Source organism: Aythya fuligula, chromosome 3 (assembly GCF_009819795.1).
Source record: "Aythya fuligula isolate bAytFul2 chromosome 3, bAytFul2.pri, whole genome shotgun sequence".
Taxonomy (NCBI): Eukaryota; Metazoa; Chordata; class Aves; order Anseriformes; family Anatidae; genus Aythya; species Aythya fuligula.
The window spans coordinates 96,282,712-96,304,835 of NC_045561.1; the positions used below are offsets into that span (position 1 = coordinate 96,282,712).

General features: G+C 37.2%; 1 protein-coding gene across 4 annotated transcripts in view; it reads left to right on the forward strand.

Moving 5' to 3' along the window:
• Nucleotides 1–22,124, forward strand: part of CSMD1 (CUB and Sushi multiple domains 1) — a 1,186,669-nt gene that overhangs the window by 1,046,760 nt on the left and 117,785 nt on the right. For all 4 annotated transcript variants that reach the window (XM_032184761.1, XM_032184762.1, XM_032184764.1 and 1 more), the window contains 5 exons: nucleotides 1,578–1,766; nucleotides 15,750–15,927; nucleotides 18,364–18,509; nucleotides 20,728–20,808; nucleotides 20,977–21,090. In XM_032184761.1, the coding sequence (XP_032040652.1) occupies nucleotides 1,578–1,766; nucleotides 15,750–15,927; nucleotides 18,364–18,509; nucleotides 20,728–20,808; nucleotides 20,977–21,090 (708 nt within the window). The remainder of the gene's footprint in view (nucleotides 1–1,577; nucleotides 1,767–15,749; nucleotides 15,928–18,363; nucleotides 18,510–20,727; nucleotides 20,809–20,976; nucleotides 21,091–22,124) is intronic.

Below are 22,124 nucleotides of genomic sequence, written 5' to 3' on the forward strand. Positions count from 1 at the left end.
TTCCCAGAATGAACATATTCATATTGTCATGATTCACTTTGAAAAAATAACAAAATACTTCATGCATATGTTCTTCATCTTACTGTATATATAGAGCTTAGACTTAAAGGCATATAAAGCACGCTGGAATTATTGCTCTTGTTTTAACTTCCTTATCTTCTGACAAGAGTATTTTGTAACTAAATGGAATGCTCAGAGAAATCAGGGCATTCATTTTTTCAATAATAAGTCATTTATAACCCCCCCCCCCCCCCTTTTTTTTCTTCCTGTGAGACTATTTATCATTTAAACATTCTATAGCAATATATCTCTGATATGCAAGCACATACTTTTATCTTTGTATCTCAGTGAATGTCATTAGTGAAAGTTCTCTCTGAATGTTCATTGCACTATGTTGTATTAATTAAATATGTATAATATTTTGAGGTATTTGGAAACATAAAAACCAACGTTAAATATGGTGAGTCATTAGTATAATTTTTGTTTGGAGATACATCTAGAAGGAACATTTTCCTTATATTTTTTGCTTTTCTCTGGCTTTATAATCTTCCATTAATTCTTTATTTACTTTTTTTTTTTTTTTTTTTTTTTGGTTGGGTGATATTCTGAATAGTTTAATGTGTACAAAATAGTTCAATGGCTTGTGAAAATGTTAATTTTCATAAAATTGTAATGAATGACTGTATTATACATTATTAGAATACTTACTATACTGTTTGTGTGGAATCATTTGAACAATTGTTGTGATTATGTGCTGATTTATTGTTGAAGCCATTGCACTATCTAATCAGTGGAGGTAATGAACAAACTGCAATATCGCCAGTCAAATAAATATAAGCCAGCATAGTAATACACATGCTTAACCTCAATTTCAAAAGTTTGGGTTGCTACAGAGTGTTCACAGTGCTGCAAAAACTTCATTTTTGTTGTGCTGCAGTTACATTCATTCATTCATTCATGCAGTTACATTCAGTCTTAGTGTATGACACATAGATTGGTATGAATACTATCAGAAAAAAAAGTCTCAAGTTGTTATGGTGTTATAATTGTACACTTCAATATTAATAAATATAAACTTCCAAATTTGGAAATTGCACTATGAACTATTCAATAGATTTGAACACTTTTTATAAAAATAGTTTAATTTCAGTCATCGTGGACATTTTCTTTTCATAAATCATTTGACCATTTCTTACTTGGAATGGATTGAATTGTTTCATATATCAAAACAGAAAAATACACTTGAAAATTTCTGGGGAAAATTTTAATCTTGAGAATAGTAGTGTAGTAATAGTTTAGTAATAGTAATAATAGTTAGTATAGTAATAGTAATTCAATCTATTCCAGATTTTGATCTTTCCAATGCTTGTTACTGAAACTAATTCCTTCATTCCTTTGTTAAGAGCTGAATTGTTCAAATGAATGATTTATTCCTGTAATTATTTATTATTGATATGTATTAACCATTCTGGTCCTGAATTTTGGCATTTGTGTTAACCTATTATGGAATCCAGTACAGAATTTAAATTAATGGTTAATTCTTGTGTTGAGAGCTAAGCACTTATTTTCTCTTCCAGCTTATGAGTTACAGAACTGCCCTGATCCTCCTCCTTTTTTTAATGGATATATAGTCAACTCGGATTACAGCGTGGGTCAGTCAGTATCATTTGAATGTTATCCTGGATATGTTTTGAGGGGTCAGTCTGTTCTCACATGCCAACATGGAATAAACAGGAATTGGAACTACCATTTCCCTAGATGTGAAGGTAATTTTCAGTGTGCTTCAAAACTCACACTACTTTATGATTTTTTTTTACTTTTTTAATGCAGCCTTTAGTGAAGAATTGCACCTTTATCTTAATCTGTAATGTAAGCAGCCAAAGCCTGAGTGTAATATTATGAATCATGTTCCTCATAATGATTTATTAGTATCTTTCAAAGTCTTATTGAGTAAAAATGATCTTAAGTCCATGTGATTTTTTTTTTTTTTTTTAATTCTAGTCTATTTGTGGTGTTTTTTGCTTTTGCTTTTTTGTATGTGTATGTGTTTTCTTTTGGGTGGGGACAATGAACAGAGTAGCCTATAATTTTTTTCCATTGTGAAGCTTTTACTTGGACTTTCATCTAAAACATGCAAGTGAAGAAACATTTTCTGACATTTCCATTAGAGGCTTTGGTAAAGTTTTTTTATAAGGTGCTACAAAGAAATGAGGTGGTCGTTATGTAGAACTAAAGTGTTGTCATGGCTAATCAGCTATGAAGAGTTAAAACAGATTGAAATAAATGATTGATTTCCGTGATAACAAGAGGTAATGGTGCTAAAGGTTTTCACTGTCAATCTAAGTATATTGCACATGAGTTTTGTGTATGCACTTGGAAAGGGACACTTGTATTATTTTCTTATTTTGTTGCTTAAGTTCAGTGTTACAAGAATTCATAAAATTTATGAATTTATGTTTTAGTTCCGTAATAGTTTATGCAAATTTACATAAATTGATCAGAAATCTAGTAGGGTAAATATAGAGATGAGGTTGAAAGTATTGTTTATTTCTTGTACTGCAAAGGGTTTACGGGGAAGAAATACAGACTAAAATGAGTTCTCTGGATGAAGTTTTCACAGATATTAATCTTTGTCATAAACTTTGAGATTTGTATTAAAGCATAAAGATCATTTAAATCCCCAATGTATGCATTTCAAAAATATCACTTGTATTATTGTTATTACTGGAGTTATTATACTGAATTATTAACCCAAGTTTCATTTTAATTTAAACTATGTTTTAAATAGACATAGAGGTCTAACAGGCTCCAAGAGTAAGTCATAAATGTGATCTACTGGCCAAAGCGAGAACTGATTATTACAGAAACCTCAAAGTGAAAAAAAAAAAAAAATATTGAAGGTAAACCTGTCAAAAAAGAAGACCGTTAATATTAGTTATAGTGTAAAGACCCTCTAGCAGTCATACAGTTCTGAAAAAGTAATTCTTAAATTGAATAAAACAAGTTCCTTTTCCTTAAAAATATGTGTTAAGTTTTAGTTATACCATTTCCATTTTGTTTGTTGAAACAAAAGAAATTCTGTAAAAATGTGAAAATGTTGTATATAAACTTAGATTTTTAACTGATTCAAATACAGAAAAATTCTTTAAAACAACCTTGGCTATCTTTGGCGTAACATAAATCTATTAGATAATTCCAAGTTCTAATGAAAGATACATTCCTGGTAATATTGCCCCTCTGAGGAAGCACTATGGGGACATGACATGCACGTGTCTTTTGTTTTGCTTCTTCAGCTCCTCATGAGACATTATTTAACTTATTTTCAAGTCTGATTGGGAAAATTGTCTTTTTTTTTTTTTCATAGTCACTGATTCAAGCTTTTGTGAAATAGATGTGTGTTTAAGACACAGTCATTTGAGGCAGTTCTGGAAAAGAAGCTTGAGTAATTGTTAGCTAGGTAGTGGGATCCAGAGAAGTTAATAGCTGGGCAGTTCACATTTACCAACTGCTATGTCACGTACCATTTATTTAACACCTGATCACGACTGGAAGAAATCAACTGAGAATGCAAAGTAAGTTATAGTTCAGAAGAACTAAGAGCTTTAAAAATGTTAATAGTTTTGTTTTCCCTGTATGGATACATCCAGTTTTGGGGTTTTATCTTACTGGACATTTGTTCAGGGTAATCATGGAGTTACAGGATCACAGATATGTAGGGGTTGGAAGTGACCTCGAGAGATCATCAGGTTCAAGATTGCCAAAACACAAAAATATATGCAATGTAATATTCACAATGTTATATCAGTAGATAGTGGGTTTGACATGAATAACAAAAAAAATAGAACGATACATTTTAAGTCAAAATGCTAGTTTACAAGGAGGACACAGGACTAGAGATTCACTCTCTTTGAATTATCTCTCTGATCTGGGAAAACGCTCTCCCATAATTTAAAGGAAAAAAGCCCCAAGTCTCAGTATGGAAAGGAATAATTGCTGGCTCTACCTAAATAGAGAAGAATTTCTTCCCAGAGTGTGTTTATGAATTAGATTAGCTTCCTAAATAACCCAAAGAAAAGATGCATTCTGCCTGTGGGAAATAGTGAAAGACATTCGGCTTTTCTACTTAAAAATATTCTGGAAGATGAACCAGTGTTTCATGCCTGTCTCTTTTGATAAGCCCCTAAGGATCCAATAAAATCATATGGGGCAGCATAACATCACTATGAGAAGCTGCATTAGAGAGCAATAAATTTTTAGGTAAAGATAAATGAAGTGAACAGCTCTCAGTGTTTTGTCCTGGAAAAGACAATGGAAGGAAATCTCAGGACAGAACATTTGGCAAAGCCAAAGCAAACCAAAAGCAAACCAGAAGCAAACCAAACCCACCTTCCCGCCATCCACCTTCTTCTACCTCCTCCCTCCAAGTGGCGCAGGGGAACAGGGAATGGGGGCTGCGGTCAGTCCCTGAAGCTTCGTCTCCACCGCACCTTCATGGTCACTCCCTGCCCCTGCTCCACACGGGGTCCCTCCCACGGGATGCCATCCTTCCCAAACTGATCCTGCGGGGGCTGCCCACAGGCAGCAGCTCTTCAAGGGCTGCTCGCACATGGCTCCATACCACGGGGTCCATTCCCCAGGAGCAAAGTGCTCCAGCACGGATCCCTCATGGGTGGGTGGAAGCTCTCCCCAGACCCCCCACTCCTGCCTGGGCTCCTCTCCATGGGCTGCAGCTCCAGCCCGGGGCCTGCTCCTGCGGGGGCTCTCCATGGGTGCAGCCTCCTCCAGGGCACATCCACCTGCTCCACTGTGGAGATCTGCTCCATGGGGGACCCATGGGCTGCAGGGGGACAGCCTGCTCCACCAGGAGCCTCTCCACAGACCTCAGGGGAACTTCTGCTCCAGCTCTTGGCACACCTTCTGCCCTCCTGCACTAACCCTGGGGTCTGCAGGGCTGCTTCTTTCTCATTTCTCACTCTTCTCTCCCAGCTGCTGTTGTGCATCAGCTTTTTCCATTTCCTCAATTGGCTCTCCCAGAGACCCACCCAGCCTCTGTCCCTGACACACTCTGGCCAGAAGAGGGTCCTTTTGGAGCCGGCTGGAGCTGGCTCTGCTTTGACATGTGGCAGCTGCTGGGCTCTGCTCAGCCACCCCTGGGGCTCCCCTTTTACCAAAAGCCTGCTGCATAACCCAGTAAAGTATGAGAGCATACAAGAGAATGTGTGACTTATGTACGATCAGTGGGTACATTTACCGTTAAGTGCTTGCCAAGATGTGGCTTCTGTTCCCACATTTTACTTTTTTTTTTTTTTTTTCCTGTAGTTTAATCTGTACATCAGAACCACTGGAAGAAAGTTTAGATATTTTTCAAAAAACAGAAATTTCAAATGAAGTACACTAATAATTTAAAACCTATTACAGACCCCACTTTATCAAGAATAAGTAAAAACAAAACCAATAAAAAAATAAATAAATAAAATATCTACATAAGCAATGAAAATTCTTTGGGCTAATGCTTTCCTTACAGATATGTAATGAGATAATGCATCACATCCTTGTCAGAGAGGTTGGTTATAACTCATAATGAGATATATATATCCATATATATATGGATATATATGTGTGTGTGTATATGTATTTCTGACAATGGTAAAAACTTTTATGTCTGACATATTTAAATTAAAGATGGGAACCATCCTGTATCTTGTAACTAAATGTGTCTGTAACATTCATTTTAAGTTGTGTGTTAGAAGATCCTCTGAGATGTTCTTTTAAAGGCTATAGTGCTAGTTGACTACTACAGCTAACTTCTGAATTTCTTCTAGAGGATTCCTTCAGGATAGAATACTGACTTGCATAGCCCTGTTATGTGCTTTTGTTCCCAAGGCTTCTGACTTTAGATGCCTCCTGAATTAGATAGTAAATGAATGGGAGGATTGAAGATTTCAGTTTTGCACTTAAGTGCTTTGCAATTCCTATTTTAGGTACATAAGTTCTTACATTGAATATGATCTGTAGCTCCAATTGACTTTCTAATTAAAAAAAATATAGTACTTTACAAATTATTTTTCCATGTATTACATGAATTAATAAGTAATTAATTTTGAAATAAGATGAGTAAAGGATGAGTAAGGACTACCCAAAGAATATATTTTATTCAAAGGAGATTGATTTAGGGATTCAACTTATCAGTGTTTTGAAAAAAATAAAATACACGTTTATCCATAATAAAATCTCACTGAAAGCAAATATGAAATATTCTTCCTCAACATAAACTGGTGAAAGTTACCTTTAAAGAGTGTTATAGAAGTGTAAAGGATGAGGATTGATAGAATATTACTAACATATATTCCTTACACAGTACACTGCTAGGGTGAAAGAACAGCTAGAGTTACAAGTAGAATATCAAGTGTAGCATAGGGACAAGTTTGTCTATTAATAATGATTCCACTTTCAAAAAAATAAAATCTAAACATTGTATGGAAGATAAGAAATAATTACTTGATAAATTAACTTTTATGTGACCTTTGTGTAAGATATGATGGCTTACTCTCCTAAATAATTATAATGGTGTATTTGGTTCTAAATCTTGGAGCCTGCTGATACAGATTTTTACAACTCATAATAATATCTTGTGCCTACCAGCTACAATGTGCCTTATTATCCTGCATAAGAATAAAGTAAGAAAATACTTTAAAGGACCTAAAAAGATAAGGGAATATATTTTCTCTTTTCCCTTTATGTTTGATCAATACTCTTTGAACTCCTAGAATAAAAAGACATTTTAGGTACATAATAATCCATATTCTCCCAATATCCTTTCAGTTTATTAATAAAATGCATTTTAGCAAATGTTAATTTCTGAAATGTAATTTGAAATGTTATCAGTGGGAAAAAATTGTTTTGCATATGTTCTGAGATTTCTAGACCATTTGTAATCTCTGTTCTGTTTGAACATTGTTTTCACACTTACTGTATTTTATATTGGTTCACTGAATATGGTTCTTTTAGCATAATGGATATTTCTAGCTATATTTCATTTATTTTATTTCTATTATTTATTATTAAACTGATGGTTTAATAATAAATTAAATTACCAGTAGATAATCCTACTGCTATTTTAATCTATGCTAGATGCTATTCTAATGAGAAAAACAATGAATGTTTAACTTAGTTTTGGTCTTTTGCAGCATGTATTTTGTGATCCTTTTTGTAGTAGTAAGACAGAAATTAGGAGAAAAAATTCTATAAATTAAAGCTAAACTGAGAGAATAGTTAAGAAAGGTTTCTGTTACATCTTCTCACGTCTGTGAGACATAATCTGCTAGCCTCCCCTCTTAGTAAGGATTGAAATCAGTATCACAAGTTACTTTCATTACCCTGGTCTGCAGAAAAACTCTGTATCTTCTTTATTCTTATGTTTTGAAATTCAAAGCTTTCTTCTATATCTAATAAGCTGCTTCACCTTTTTCCTAATCAAATAAACTGTGTTTGGGAAATCCCAAACACGTGCTTTTGGAACATCTGGGGAAGTGCATTTCTTTTCTTGAATCAAAGGAACAGAAGAAGCTAAACAGCTTTGTGAACTAGCGTTATGGCACTTCAGTAGGACCCATCTTTAGATGGGCCTGTGAAATGTCCAGGCACTGCCAAGCAGAATCTTTAACACTAAGTGGCAGAGTGCTTTAGAAACCTACAATCCTAATTCCAAAGTTCAACAGTTTTTGTTTTATATAGATCATACATTCCCCCCAGCCCCTTCTTTTTTAAAAAAATCTTTGGTTAAGCTTTTTGAGTTAGTTTCTGTTGCCTGATCTTGATTTCTTCGACAGCAGTTTTGTGGTGATGTATCTGCAATGACCTTTTGTCACTTTTTTCTCAGTAATTAAGCTTTGAATAGAATTTATTACCTAAAGAAAGAATATTAAAAAAAAAAAAAAATCCTTATTAATAGTTTAAATATTTAATTTAATAACTTTAAAATATGAATTACAGATGAATAGATGAATAACAATGTTGTGATAGAATGCAGAACTATATATATTACAAAACCAAGAGATTTTTTTCAATTGCAAAAAAATAACGTTCAATTAGCTTAGCAGCAATCTGTATATAATAGATATTGAATGCAAACCAAAATAGCACTTCCATTTTTTTTCTATGTATACTGAGTGGCATCTACATTAATAGGGAACATAAGACTTAGTAAAAGTTGCAAGAAGTATTTTCAAGTATATCAGATGCGATTACCACATGACACATCATCGATACATGTTTGTGAAACTACATCAGTTTATCAACTTAACATTTATTTATTTATTTTGTATAGTTTTATGAAAGTTTCAGAAAACAATATGACATTATGCACCTGTCTCATCTTCAATGATACAGTTTTCTGATTAAAAAACAACATTCATTAAACTGTGGGCAAGATTTGAATACAATTCTTCTAATTAAATGTGGTTAAAGAGTTCCAGTAATAAAATGGTACATTTCATAATACTAGTTTCAATTATTAATTAGAGGTCTTAAAACACAGACCACAAATAAGCCTTCTATATCTAGGACTTCTTAAAAATACCCAACAAATTTGTTGGATTACCTTGCACAGAAATTAAATTTTATGGAAAAAAAATATCTCTTTATTCAGCTGTATTTCTTTCACCCTAAAAGATGGAATGTCAGAATAAATGTTTTCACTCTTCATGTGAGAATATTACTGGTTTTCATCTAGTCTGGTGGTGATTAAAAATGTTCATTTGATATTGGAGATCATGTGTTTGTGGCTATTTTGTTTTGTTTTTTAAACATAACACAAAATGAAGATGTCTTTGGAGTCTTAAAAGGACTTCAGTATTATATATAATCTTCCTGAGTAGGGATATAAATGCAGCAACAAATGGCATAGCAGCCTTATATCTTTTTTATTTCTTACTACCTAGAGAAAAACACTTCCTAAAAGATATTGAAGACACATAAGACATATATTGAGTAGTTTGGACTTTTATAGTACAAATTAGCATTTTCTATATGTTTTTTTTTTTTTTTTTTTTTTTTTAGATAAAGATAATGCCATGAAGATTCAGTCATTCTTTCTCTTTGATCCCCCCATCCAGAAAGCTTCAACTCAGTAGTTCTATCTTCACTTCAAAACTGTTTTCTGTTACTGACATGTCTGTATTTCAGAATGTATGTCTGTCCTGGTTTCTTTGCACCTCAATCCTACCTGTCAAACTCACCCACAGGCACCCACATTGCACAGCTCTTCACAGCTGAGGCCTGAATGCATGCATCTCCACTATGTCTGCAGTTGTGTACATTTATAGCTATGATTTCTGACTAAACTGCAGATTTCTTAGAGTTTTGTCTGAGAAAGCAATGTTTTCTCAGGCTCAGCACATTTCTTGCTTTGTAGAACATTCATTTCTATACATTAAAGACGAGTCTAGCACTGCCAAAATAATTATTTTTGCATAAAAATGTTTTTGCAGTAAAGAAAACAAGAGGTTATTAGGTCTCTGATCCCTGGATTTTGGCAGTGGGTCTGAGAGGGAAATCAATGGAAGAATGAAATCACCTTTCTAGCTAGGGCCAGTCTTAGAAGTTCAAATCAAAACTTTTCTACAGAAGATTCCACATACTTGAGAAAGCAAAGTAAGGGGATGTGGTAGTGATTCAAAAAGGGAAGTTGAAACTGCTTTAGAGGAAAAGGTTGGGCTGTCTGTGCAGTTGCCCCATGGAAATCCGATAATATGTCACTCATAAATGATTCATAAGAAAGGTTTTGAAGTGTCTGTGAGTGAGATGTGGACAACAGGTCTATGATTCCAGAATGCTAAAGACACCTGGTATTTCTCTTTTTGTTTTCTTCAAGTAACAAAATCATCATGGCAGCATTTCTGCTATTATTATATTTAGGTGTTCTTGCTTTTCCACTGGTGCCAAATTTAGGTGTTCTTGCTTTTCCACTGGTGCCAAATTGGGAGCTGTCTTGGGCAGAGTGACCACGCAATGGTGGAGTTCACTATTCTTGGCGAGGCCAGGAAGGGGACCAGTAAAACCGCTGTATTGGACTTTCGAAGGGCTGACTTTGAGCTGCTCAGGACACTAGTTGGTGGAGTCCCTTGGGAGGTGGTTCTGAAGGGCAGAGGGGTCCAGGAAGGCTGGGCGCTCTTCAAGAGGGAAGTCTTAATGGCGCAGGAACGGTCTGTCCCCACATGCCCAAAGACGAGCTGGCGGGGAAGAAGACCGGCCTGGCTTAACAGAGAATTGTGGCTTGATCTTAGGAGGAAAAAGAGGGTTTATAAGCTTTGGAAAAGTGGGCAGGCCACTAAGGAGGACTTTAAAGAAGTAGCGAGGCTGTGCAGGGACAAAATTAGGAAGGCCAAAGCTCATCTGGAGCTCAATCTGGCTACTGCCGTTAAAGATAACAAAAAACGTTTCTATAAATACATCAACACTGTTATAAATGGCTCAGGATTCAAATTAGGATTAAAATAAAAATAGGATTTATTGAAAGAATATAAAGGAATAGAGGTAAGCAAACAGCGCTGGGTGCACCGGGAGTCTCCGCTCCACCAGGACGCACACCAGTTACATCAAGCAGCTGATTTTTATGCTCCTAGACTAATACATATTCATTACTACTTCTAAAAAAATAGATTATTAAAATTAGCTTCCGGGGTGCAGTCCCTCCTACTGGAGCATGCGCAGTCTCCTCTGGGGTCTCTTCTGGGGGTCTCTAGGGGTCTTCCATGCTGAAGGCTCGCAGTCTTCCTCTTCCCCTTTGTACTTACTGGGCACCATCCCAAGTTTACAGAACACCTTCTTCAAAACACCTTCTTCAAATCTTGTTTCCCAGCCGCTTTTCAGCTTCTTTCTTGGCCCCCCCCTAACCAGATACCAAAGATCCACATAGTATCCCATAACAGTCACTAGTTGTTATCAGTTGTTCTGAAACTCCCAGACACACGGGTAATTAAAACATTCTTCCCCAGCCATTCACAGACACATCTATAGCAGTGTTAGAAATAGAAGTCCGGAATAACAAAAGCAAACAAGGTTCATAAATTTAAGAAGTGATAAATTGGCTAGAATGAGGAATGAGGGGGAGACTGGGACACACTGCAGCTGTGGTTCAAGCATTGAATTGCCAGTGCAGGGCCCAGAGGCAGACAGGATTCAAACATTTCAAACAGAATTGTTCTTTATGGACACGAATTGTTAAAACATTCCTCACAACACAAAAAGGAGGACTAAGGAGAATCTCCATCCTTTACTGGATGCGGGGGGAAACTTAGTTACAAGAGATGAGGAAAAGGCGGAGGTGCTCAATGCCTTCTTTGCCTCGGTCTTTAGCGGCAATACCGGTTGTTCTCTGGATACTCAGTACCCTGAGCTGGTGGAAGGGGATGGGGAGCAGGATGTGGCCCTCATTATCCATGAAGAACTGGTTGGTGACCTGCTACGGCACTTAGATGTGCACAAGTCGATGGGGCCGGATGGGATCCACCCAAGGGTACTGAGAGAACTGGCAGAGGAGCTGGCCAAGCCACTATCCATCATTTATCAACAGTCCTGGCTATCAGGGGAGGTCCCAATCGACTGGCGGCTAGCAAACGTGACACCCATCTACAAGAAGGGCAGGAGGGCAGACCCGGGAAACTGTAGTTTGACCTCAGTGCCAGGGAAGCTCATGGAGCAGATCCTCCTGAGAGTCATCATGCAGCACTTGCAGGGGAAGCAGGCAATCAGGCCCAGTCAGCATGGCTTTATGAAAGGCAGGTCATGCCTGACGAACCTGATCTCCTTCTATGACAGAGTGACGCGCTGGGTGGATGAGGGAAAGGCTGTGGATGTGGTCTACCTTGACTTCAGCAAGGCTTTTGACACCGTTTCCCACAGCATTCACCTCAAGAAACTGGCTGCTCTTGGCTTGGACTGGCGCACGCTTCGTTGGGTTAGAAACTGGCTGGATAGCCGGGCCCAAAGAGTCGTGGTGAATGGAGCCAAGTCCAGTTGGAGGCCAGTCACTAGTGGCGTCCCCCAGGGCTTGGTGCTGGGGCCGGTCCTCTTTAATATCTTCATCGATGATCTGGACGAGGGCATCGAGTGCACCCTCAGTAAGTTCGCAGATGACACCAAGTTAGGTGCGTGTGTCGATCTGCTTGAGGGTAGGAAAGCTCTGCAGGAGGATCTGGATAGGCTGCACCGATGGGCTGAGGTCAACTGCATGAAGTTTAACAAGGCCAAGTGCGGGTCCTGCACCTGGGGCGCAATAACCCCAAGCAGAGCTACAGGCTGGGAGAGGAATGGTTGGAGAGCTGCCAGGCAGAGAAGGACCTGGGAGTGATGGTGGATAGTCGGCTAAATATGAGCCAGCAGTGTGCTCAGGTGGCCAAGAAGGCCAACGGCATCCTGGCTTGTATCAGGAACAGCGTGACCAGCAGGGCTAGGGAGGTGATCGTCCCCCTGTACTCAGCTCTGGTGAGGCCGCACCTCGAGTACTGTGTTCAGTTTTGGGCCCCTCGCTACAAGAAGGACATCGAGGTGCTTGAGCGGGTGCAGAGAAGGGCAACGAAGCTGGTGAGGGGCCTGGAGAACAAGTCCTACGAGGAGTGGCTGAGGGAGCTGGGCTTGTTCAGCCTGGAGAAGAGGAGGCTCAGGGGCGACCTTATCGCTCTCTATAGGTACCTCAAGGGAGGCTGTAGTGAAGTGGGGGTTGGTTTGTTCTCCCACGTGCCTGGTGACAGGACGAGGGGGAATGGGCTTAAGTTGAGCCAGGGGAGTTTTAGGTTAGATGTTAGGAAGAACTTCTTTACCGAAAGGGTTGTGAGGCACTGGAACAGGCTGCCCAGGGAAGTGGTGGAGTCACCATCCCTGGAAGTCTTCAAAAGACGTTTAGATGTAGAGCTTAGGGATATGGTTTAGTGGAGGGCTGTTAGCGTTAGGTTGGAGGTTGGACTCACTGACCTTGAGGTCTCTTCCAACCTAGAAATTCTGTGATTCTGTGATTCTGTGATTCAAATTATATTGGTAAGAATTTGCTGCAACCATGCTATGAAATAGCCTGCTTGAATTCTCACCAATCTTACACTCAAAATTTGCAGTAGGCAAAAGGAACATGCCATATAGGCAAAGCCAAAAGTTTAGTTTTAGTACAAAGAAAATCGTAAGAGTCTAACCAAATTATTAGTCCAGTTACAGTGATACTAATATTTCAAATCAGGTAATGTTAGAATGATATACACAAACTTCTAATATCTACCCCTTTCTCTGCCATTACACTCAACTCTTTTAGTGCCTATACAAGTCTTAAGTTTGGGGGTCATAATCCAGGAGAAGGTGTTCATTCTGTACTCAAAACCTGTTTGCCAGCACTACCTTTTAATCATAAAATATATAGAGATATAATGTTAGCTGTTGCATCACACTGTTGTAAAAAGTTAAGCAAAAGCTAAAATGAAGTAGTAAGTAGCTACCCAATAATCATACAATTGCTGTGACAATTTAAAACAAGTTCCAGGCTACTAGAATAAATCCAGAAAAACCTAATAGTCTGTGGCCTGTTTTGTTAGCTTAATGCTAAGTCTGTGGCCTGGTGATAGCGGTGACAGCACCATATTTACTGGGCCTCTTGGCTAAGGCTTGACTTGTTTGAGGCCTTTTATCCTTTCCACATCTTTCCTTTCCCATATTCCATGGTTTCATTTGATTTACAGTAGTAATACAGACATGTTTTGTACTCTTTCTAGCTTCTCATATGGACTAAGGGAATTAACAATGTAAAAGTCTTTCTCAAAAATATGAAGCAGTATATTTTGTTTGTCTACTGGCATTAAAAATTGTCCCACTTCTATGTTCTGCATAATTGTGGTTTAATATTTTTAGCCACCTGATGTGCTGTTACCGCATTTTCGTATATTAGCTTTACCTAGCAAGACCAAAGACGTACTATGAATTTCAGTTTTAATTAATTAGAAACAAATCCTGGGACATGGGTGAAGATAAGGACAGTTATACTAAGTCAGCTCCTGTTAGAACTGTGCTCTATGTATGATGACACCAAGCCATGTGGTGTGGTCAACATGCTGGAGGGAAGGGAAGGCTTGAGATTTGGGCCCATTTAAACCTCATGAGGTTCAACAAGGCCAAGTGCAAGGTCCAACATCTGGATCAGGCTGGGCAGAGAATAGATTGAAAGTAGCCCTGAGGAGAAGTGTACTGGGTCTGGCTGGAATGTTAACTTTCCCGGCAGCAGCCCATACAGTGCCGTACTCTGTACTTGTAGCTGGAACAGCAGTGTTATCACACCAGTGTTGTGTCTACTGCTGAGCAGCAGTGGCACAGCATTGGGCCTTTCTCTAACCCTCCTAGGGGTGGGCAAAAAAGTGAGGAGAGAAACATCACTAGGGCAGCTGACCTAAACCAATCAAAGGGATATTCCATACCATGTGGTGTCACATTCAGCAATAAAAGGTGGAAACAGGAGGAAGAGGGGAGGGGTGGGCTCTCGTTGAGAAGATGTCGGTCCTCCTCTCGAACACCGGCTGCGTGCGTTGAGGCCTTGCTTCAAGGACGTGGTCAATCATCGCTCATTTGTGGGAAGTAGAGAGTAATTTCTTTCCTCTGCACTTCCATATAGCTTTCATTTATTTTGTTTGTTTGTTTTCCTCCCTTTTTCCCCTTTCCCTTTTATTTCCCCTTAGTTAAATTGTTTAGTTCATGGTAGTCTTTCTTTAATTATTATAATTATTTCCCTTTAATTAAATTATCCTTATCTCAACCCGTGAGTTGTTCTTTGCTTTACTTCTCCCCCTCCTTATCTAAAGGAGGGGGAGTGAGAGAGCGGTTGTGGGGTTTAGCTGCCCAGCACGGTAAAACCACCACAAGAAGGACTTGGGGATATTGGTTGATGAGAAGCTCAACATGAACCAGCAATGTGTGCTTGCAGCCAAGAAAGCCAACCATATCCTGGGCTGTATCAAAAGAAACATGGCCAGCAGGGTGAGGGAGGTGATTCTCCCCCTCTGCTCTGCTCTCTTGAGACCCCACCTGGAGTGCTGCATTCAGCTCTGAGGCCCCAGCAAAAGAAGGTCATGGAAGTATTAGAAGTCCAGAGGAGGGCCATAAAGATGATCAAGGGGCTGGAGCACCTCTCCTATGAAGACAGGTTCAGGGAATTGGGGTTGCTCAGCCTGGAGAAGAGAAAGCTCCAGGGAGACCTTAGACAGATATAAACTACCCTTCTTTTTCCTTTCTCTTTCCTTTCCTTGTTTCCTTTGTTGGTCACTAAAAGGACCGTAGTTCATGACCAGATGTTCTAAGACGGGAAGACGTGCTGAACTCATCATACTATGAGTATGGATGAAGGTGAAGTGGTGAAAGCCTCCTTGACTTGTCCTATATAACCAGAGGCTATAAAAAGGATTTCTCTTTGCTTGTTTCTGAGTCTTGAATGCAAACTGAAGATGACCCTTTCTAAATGAGTTAACTTAGTTTAAATTATTCTGTATAAAAGCAACATTTCCAGTAGATTTTGATGGATTTTAATCAATAAAATCTGAAAGACATCAGGATAACTTATTTTTTAGAAGTATCGGTGCTTTTTATCTTCAAGAATCAAGCAACCAAAAGAAAACAATGCCTTTAAAACTAGATTGGCTTTTCCTGTAGAGTTTTTAGAATCTGGAAGCATATCTTGAAGAAGTATGTTTTTCTTATTTATTTTTTTTTATTTGTTTTCTTTTCAGCTCCTTGTGGCTATAATGTAACTGCTCAGAATGGTACAGTTTATTCCCCAGGATTTCCAGATGAATACCCAAATTCCAAGGACTGTACTTGGTTAATTGTTGTACCTCCAGGCCATGGAATTTACATCAACTTTACGTTACTCCAGACTGAACCTGTGAATGACTACATTGCTGTTTGGTATGTAATTTTTCAAAATAAAAGTGCTTTTTTCTGATTTCAGTGAGTTCAAAAACTCACTGTCCCAAGCTTGGGCTTTTGCTTAGTATTGCCCTTTATGTTAACAACTATGCTGAAGGCCAAAAAAACTCTACAAGTATATGAAATAATTATTGCTTTATATCATGATACCCTTAAGATTACGGTTCTAAAAGTACTTTGAAACATGCTCATTTATCAATCAGGTCTTCTTTGAGCTTGTGGTTTTGTGCAGGGATTTTCCAATCTCTTAATAAGGCTGTCTCTAGTTTTGAAGCCAAGGTTTCAGCCCTTGTACCTTTACATCTTTCAGCTTCACCTTGTATGCTACTCTTCCCCAAACTTGTAATTCTTATTCCCCAAACCCATCTCAATTTTCTGTCTCAATCTGGAAAAGGAGGTCTCAGGGCTGACAAAGTTCTTTCACAAGAATTTACTGCACTGAAGAGCAGGCATAGATGATGATGGGAAGTTGTTCATACCCATAAATAGCTAACCTTGGTCCCTACCCCACACAATGTGCAGTTACTTCTCTCTCATAAGTGATGCAGATAGTTTTGCAAAGGGACAATTTGCACAGAATATGGGATATGACTTACTCCTGTGTGAGTCAGCTGCTCCCATCTCCCAGCTGGTCCACTATTGCTGAACAGGGTGAGTTTTTTCCAGACAGCAATACTAAAATCCAATATTAAAATGGGGAAATTCAGTCAGCTTATAAAAGAAATGCATAACTATTTATGAACTGCAGGTTAGCTGCCATTGGTATTTGCATTATCATGGAATTTATCTCTAATATGCATCATAGGTTGTCCTCTCTGATACGTTAAATGAAAAGAATGCTGGATTGATGACTTCTCTTTTTTATGCCTAAGAAATTAAATCCTAAATTCCTGTAAACTTTTTGAACTTGCTTGTCTGTACTATGTGCTGAATTCCTGAACTGTTATATTGAACTGCTTTACAGCTTATGTCTTTCAGTTTCTGATTGCCCATAAATCACATGCAGGCTTTTTTAAGAGTTGTTTTCTGAGGTATCAGTGATGGATAGCTCTTGAATTTTCTGGGAGGAGGCTGTTACATGTAATTGTGTTTATATCATTCATGTATATAGCATTCACTTCTGGATGAAATGTCCAACCTTAATATGAATCCTCAATGGGAATAAGACTTTTAAAATGAAAAGCTAAGTAAATTATCAGGTTCCTATTCAGTATTCCTTAATTTGACAGTTATTTGCAAGGCAGCAAGAAAAGAAAATACATTTTTATGCCAAGTCAACTACAGTTTATTTTTTCTTGTTGTCACTGATACTAGAGTTGGTTTTGGAAGACTAGATAATCTTGAAATACTTCATTGGGGAAGAATAATTCATCTAAATAATATTTGTTAAATGTTGTTACAGCTAGTTAAATATGTGACATACACTCTTTCAAAACTTGAAACCAAGTTTGTCCATATGCTAGATATTTATTTTAATGAACAGATTATCTTGATGGGTTTAGAATAGACAAAAATTAGTTAATGCTTGGCTTTTAAACATACAAATATCCCTGTACAAATATTACAAATATATACAAAAAAGGTGAACAAATATCCCTGTAACTTACAGATACTGAAAGGTCAAAAGCTAAATGCTTTTAGAGAGCTTCCAGGTAATCCCCAGCCTTCTAAAATACATATCGCAAAAGGTTTTTGATTCAGTTTTGATTCAGTAAAAATAATATAGAAGAAGACCACAGATAGGTGTTGCAGGGCTCCAAAAATTCTTCACTGATAAAAGCAGTGCTTTTATTTATTTATTCTGGTTGTTTAGAGCTGAGTGTTCTGTGTGATGATACTGAAGATGGAAGCAGCCTGGTATTTTTGTAGTATTCTCTATGGGTCTATTTCACTGTTCAGAAATACACAGCCTTTCTTTTTTTCCACTACTTTCTTCCCCTTAAAAGAGATTTTTGATTCTCAGAAATGAATTGAAATGGCAGGCTGAACCTGCAGCATGCACACCTCTCTATGCATTCGTCATGAATGCAGACTTGAAGGATCATGTCAAAAATATTAGAAATACAATAAGATCTTAAGAGCTTTCTAGACACATTTTGTTTTTTCAGGTGATGTATATATGAGAATTTTGGCAGGAACATACACAGAAAATTTCAAATGTTGCAAAGTCTGACAGTAATGGCTTACCCATGGAAATATAAAAGTTATTATAAAGTACTCTTGGTCTCTCAAAACTTACTAGAAACATATTGAAGGAGTATTTTATGTTGACAGAAATAAAAACAATTTCATTCTGAATAATTAGGAAAAGCAGTTTTTACAAATATATAACATGCATTACAGAGAAAAGAGACTGCCACATTAAATGTTAACTATTGTATTTCTTCATCTGATTTTTTATGTTTCCCTTCCTAGGGATGGTCCTGACCATAATTCACCTCAGCTGGGAGTGTTCAGTGGGAACACAGCTCTGGAAACAGCTTACAGTTCCACCAATCAAGTCCTCCTCAAATTTCACAGTGATTTTTCAACAGGAGGATTCTTTGTTCTCAATTTTCATGGTCAGTTTGCTTTATATCATCAGTGTCTAATTAGCACAATCAAGTGAATTTTAAAAATATTTCTAACTATGTGATGTAGTGATTAATAAATTTACTAGGACTATAGGTATTCATAGGTTTGCTACTTTTTAAAAATAATGGTATAAGTTTTTCAAAATGTATGTTAAAAAAATAAGAAATTAATTTGTACTTTTGAATAAACTATGACCTATCTTTAATATTAATCATTTCTGTATAGTATTATGCTTTCAAATTTTTAATTAATTTGATACATATATTTATTAATTACTTTTATACTTTCATAATAAAATTCTGCACCATCTAATTAATCATAGCAATTATCCTGAAAAAGGTTGGTGGAATAGTGTTGGAGTATTGCACAACAGCTTTGTGTCTAATACCCAGCAAAGTACTATGTTCAAAGTTACAGTCAGGGCTACAGGACATGCAAATTAGGCCTCTTACTCAGGCATAAAATGCTGAACTCCAGTTCTAGTTCTAATTCTGAATTCATTTTGTAATTAAATGTAAATGTAAATTAAATGGAAGTTTGTTAGTGTTCTGGGTTGAAATTTAAAAAGATAGGGTGACTTAATTGGTGACTTAATTCACCAGGACAGGAGTCAATGACACAGGAAGAATGTATCTGAAGGTATCAATCTGCAGGGAGAAGTCTTTGCAAGATTAGTACTGAGTCTGAATTTTTTTTCTTGTCTGTGATTTTCTCCCAGAAGAAGGACGTGACTCACGGTAGCCTAAGAGCACTTATCTGAGGAGCAAAGACTAAAGCACCAGGCTTTAGTCATTATACAGGGAACATATAGCTCCCACATTCCAGAATTGTCAAAGCAGCAAACTACAAGGAGTGGTCAGTGAGTGCATTTTCCAACTTCATGCTGAGGGTATATAAGGGTGTAGTCAGTCTTTCAGGTTCGATGATAAAAAGGAAAGGTAAATAATCTATCACAATATATAGTGCATTAGTCTAGCAAGGTTAAAAATGAATGAATCTACTTTTTCTCTGCATTGTTTATTTACTTTTGCATAATTGATCACTGGCTGAAAATCATGTATAATGTGAACAGTGTCTATGCTTTTAAATGAATTTAAAGCAGTGAGGATACTGGTGAGAAAACCCAGCAAAATGGGCTTCTTGGAAACTAAGTTGCAGGGATTTCTATTTTGAGCCCACACACTGGGAGACAGGTGTCTTAGTTCAGTGAAATCAAGGGTATCATGGGACATGCATATATTTCTCCTGTTTGGTGTCTATAGCTTAGAAACTTGCTGTAATGTGTGTCTAAGCAGGTTGTGGAGCTTTTTTCTTGGACGTTGTCCAGGAAAATTATCTGCCTAAATACCTTGTTCATAAGTGTTCATAAATGGGCTACAGAAACTAATGTGGAAGGTAAGGGTAGATTCCCCAGTATCATTTATTTTGTTTCTTTAACTTCTCAAAAATGGCTACCAAGGTACCAGGAGCATTTGTGTTCTTGACTGTGATTTTGTTGCATGAAGAGGAGATTTTTTCAATGTTATGTGGACTCTGATCACAATCTTAAATCTCTAGAAATGGTTTCTTCAGCTGTTGTAGGCCTGTTGCTCCATTTCAGAAACACATCAGCCATTGCACTGGTAACCTGTGTTGCGAGACTGCTCACAAATTTTGGAAACAGATTTGAAGAGCAGAGAAAGCATTTTATTTTAAAGGCAGTGCCATATTTCTTTTTGTTTAATTTACAAACATTGTTATTATTGCTGCTTCTTTTTAAAGTAAAGATATGCACCCGTACTTCAGAAAAATTAACTCTTAGTTTCTCCAATAAATTTAAACTAAGAATAGGATATGCGACAGGTAATTACAGATTTTCCAGGAAATCTAAATAATCTGTGATTAGCCCTTTGACATGCTGCAAAGGCAGCCACATAAAACAGAAGCTTTATATCTCCTCATAATCATTTCAACCGCATCCATTCCTGCAATGGATCTATAACTATCTAGGCAGTGTAGTATACTGTTTATACTCATAATAAATACTCTTTTTTTTTAATATATGTAATAGTAATGTCATGAAATTTAAATTGGAAAATGTTGTAACTGAGAGACCATGAGTTTTAGTGTAGCTTTGGCAATTTGGCAAGTGTAAATATTAAATGAATTTTCTGTAAAATGAATCTTAGCACACCATTATTTAATTATTTTCACTTAACTTTGCAGCATATCAGCTGAAGAAGTGCCAGCCTCCACCAATAGTTGCACATGCAGATTTGTTTACGGAAGATGATGACTTTGAAATAGGTGATAAAATAATATCTCATTTTCTTTCTTACGTTTTCACCTGAATTTTAACTAAACTATTAATATATTTCACACTACACCTGAGATATTGGTGTACTTCTGCTTGATTTTTTTTTTCCATTTTAAATGTTAAGACTTTATTGTTGTTGCTGTTAATAACTCTTTCAGGAGATTTTGCCAAGTACAAGTGCCATCCTGGTTTCACCCTTGTTGGACAAGATATATTAACCTGCAAACTGAATACACAGTTGCAGTTTGAAGGATCTTCTCCATTTTGTGAAGGTAAATATATGCTTATATGGACTGTGCATGATTAGTATGTACACCCTTTTCTTTTCCTAAATATTAAAGGTGAGATGCTGGGGCACTGTGTTTTCATCAGTGTTTCCAAATGAAAACTTTCCATTTGTTTCTTCGGTATCTAAGAAGTGCACACAATTTCAAACTGGTCTCTAAAATATTTGGACAGACATTCTGTACTTTAGAATCAAAAGACAAGTGGCTTGACTTTCAAAGGCACTGAGCATTACATGTATATTTAAGGAGTAGTCTCATTAACTACACTACCATTGAAGCACTGCTTTTTAAAATTCCTTTAAATGATTTAGCATTGTTTCACAGCAAATGAAAGATTTCTTTTCTCCCCTGAAGAACTTTAAATATATGAATTTAAATTAAAATTCCAAAATAAAATAATCATAGAATCATAGAATGGCTTGGGTTGGAATGGACCATAACGACCATTCAGTTCCAACAGTCCACCATGGTCAGGGGTGCCACCCCCTAGATCAGGTGGCCCAGGGCCCCATCCAACCTGGCCTTGAACACCTCCAGGAATGGAGCATCCACAGCTTCTCTGGGCAACTTGTTCCAGTGCCTCACCACCCTCTGAGTGAAGAATTTCCTCCTAAGTAAGAAATTATTTTCTCCACTTTAACAATGTGGACAAAAATATGTTCTAAAATACGTAGCAAAATTCAACTGTGAATTTTTTTCTCTAAGGAAGAGCACGCTCATGTTTAAGCTTAATCTCCTGAAGTAATATACAATTGAATGTTAATTTCCTGAAGGTTTATAGGATTGTTCAAGGCCTTTCTGATATAATGTTTTAATCTGTTAGTTAGTTTCAAAGTTCATGTATGATTCATGAAGGCAGAAGACATAATTAATAGAAAAAAGAGGTACAAAGGGAAAGGCTGCAGCACAAACTCAGTATTTTTAGATAACAGGAAATACATATTTTTCTGACTGAATTACAGAAAAAGCTGTCCTCACTGCTTGCTTTTTGTTATACTTGGGAAACTATGACTGTAGAT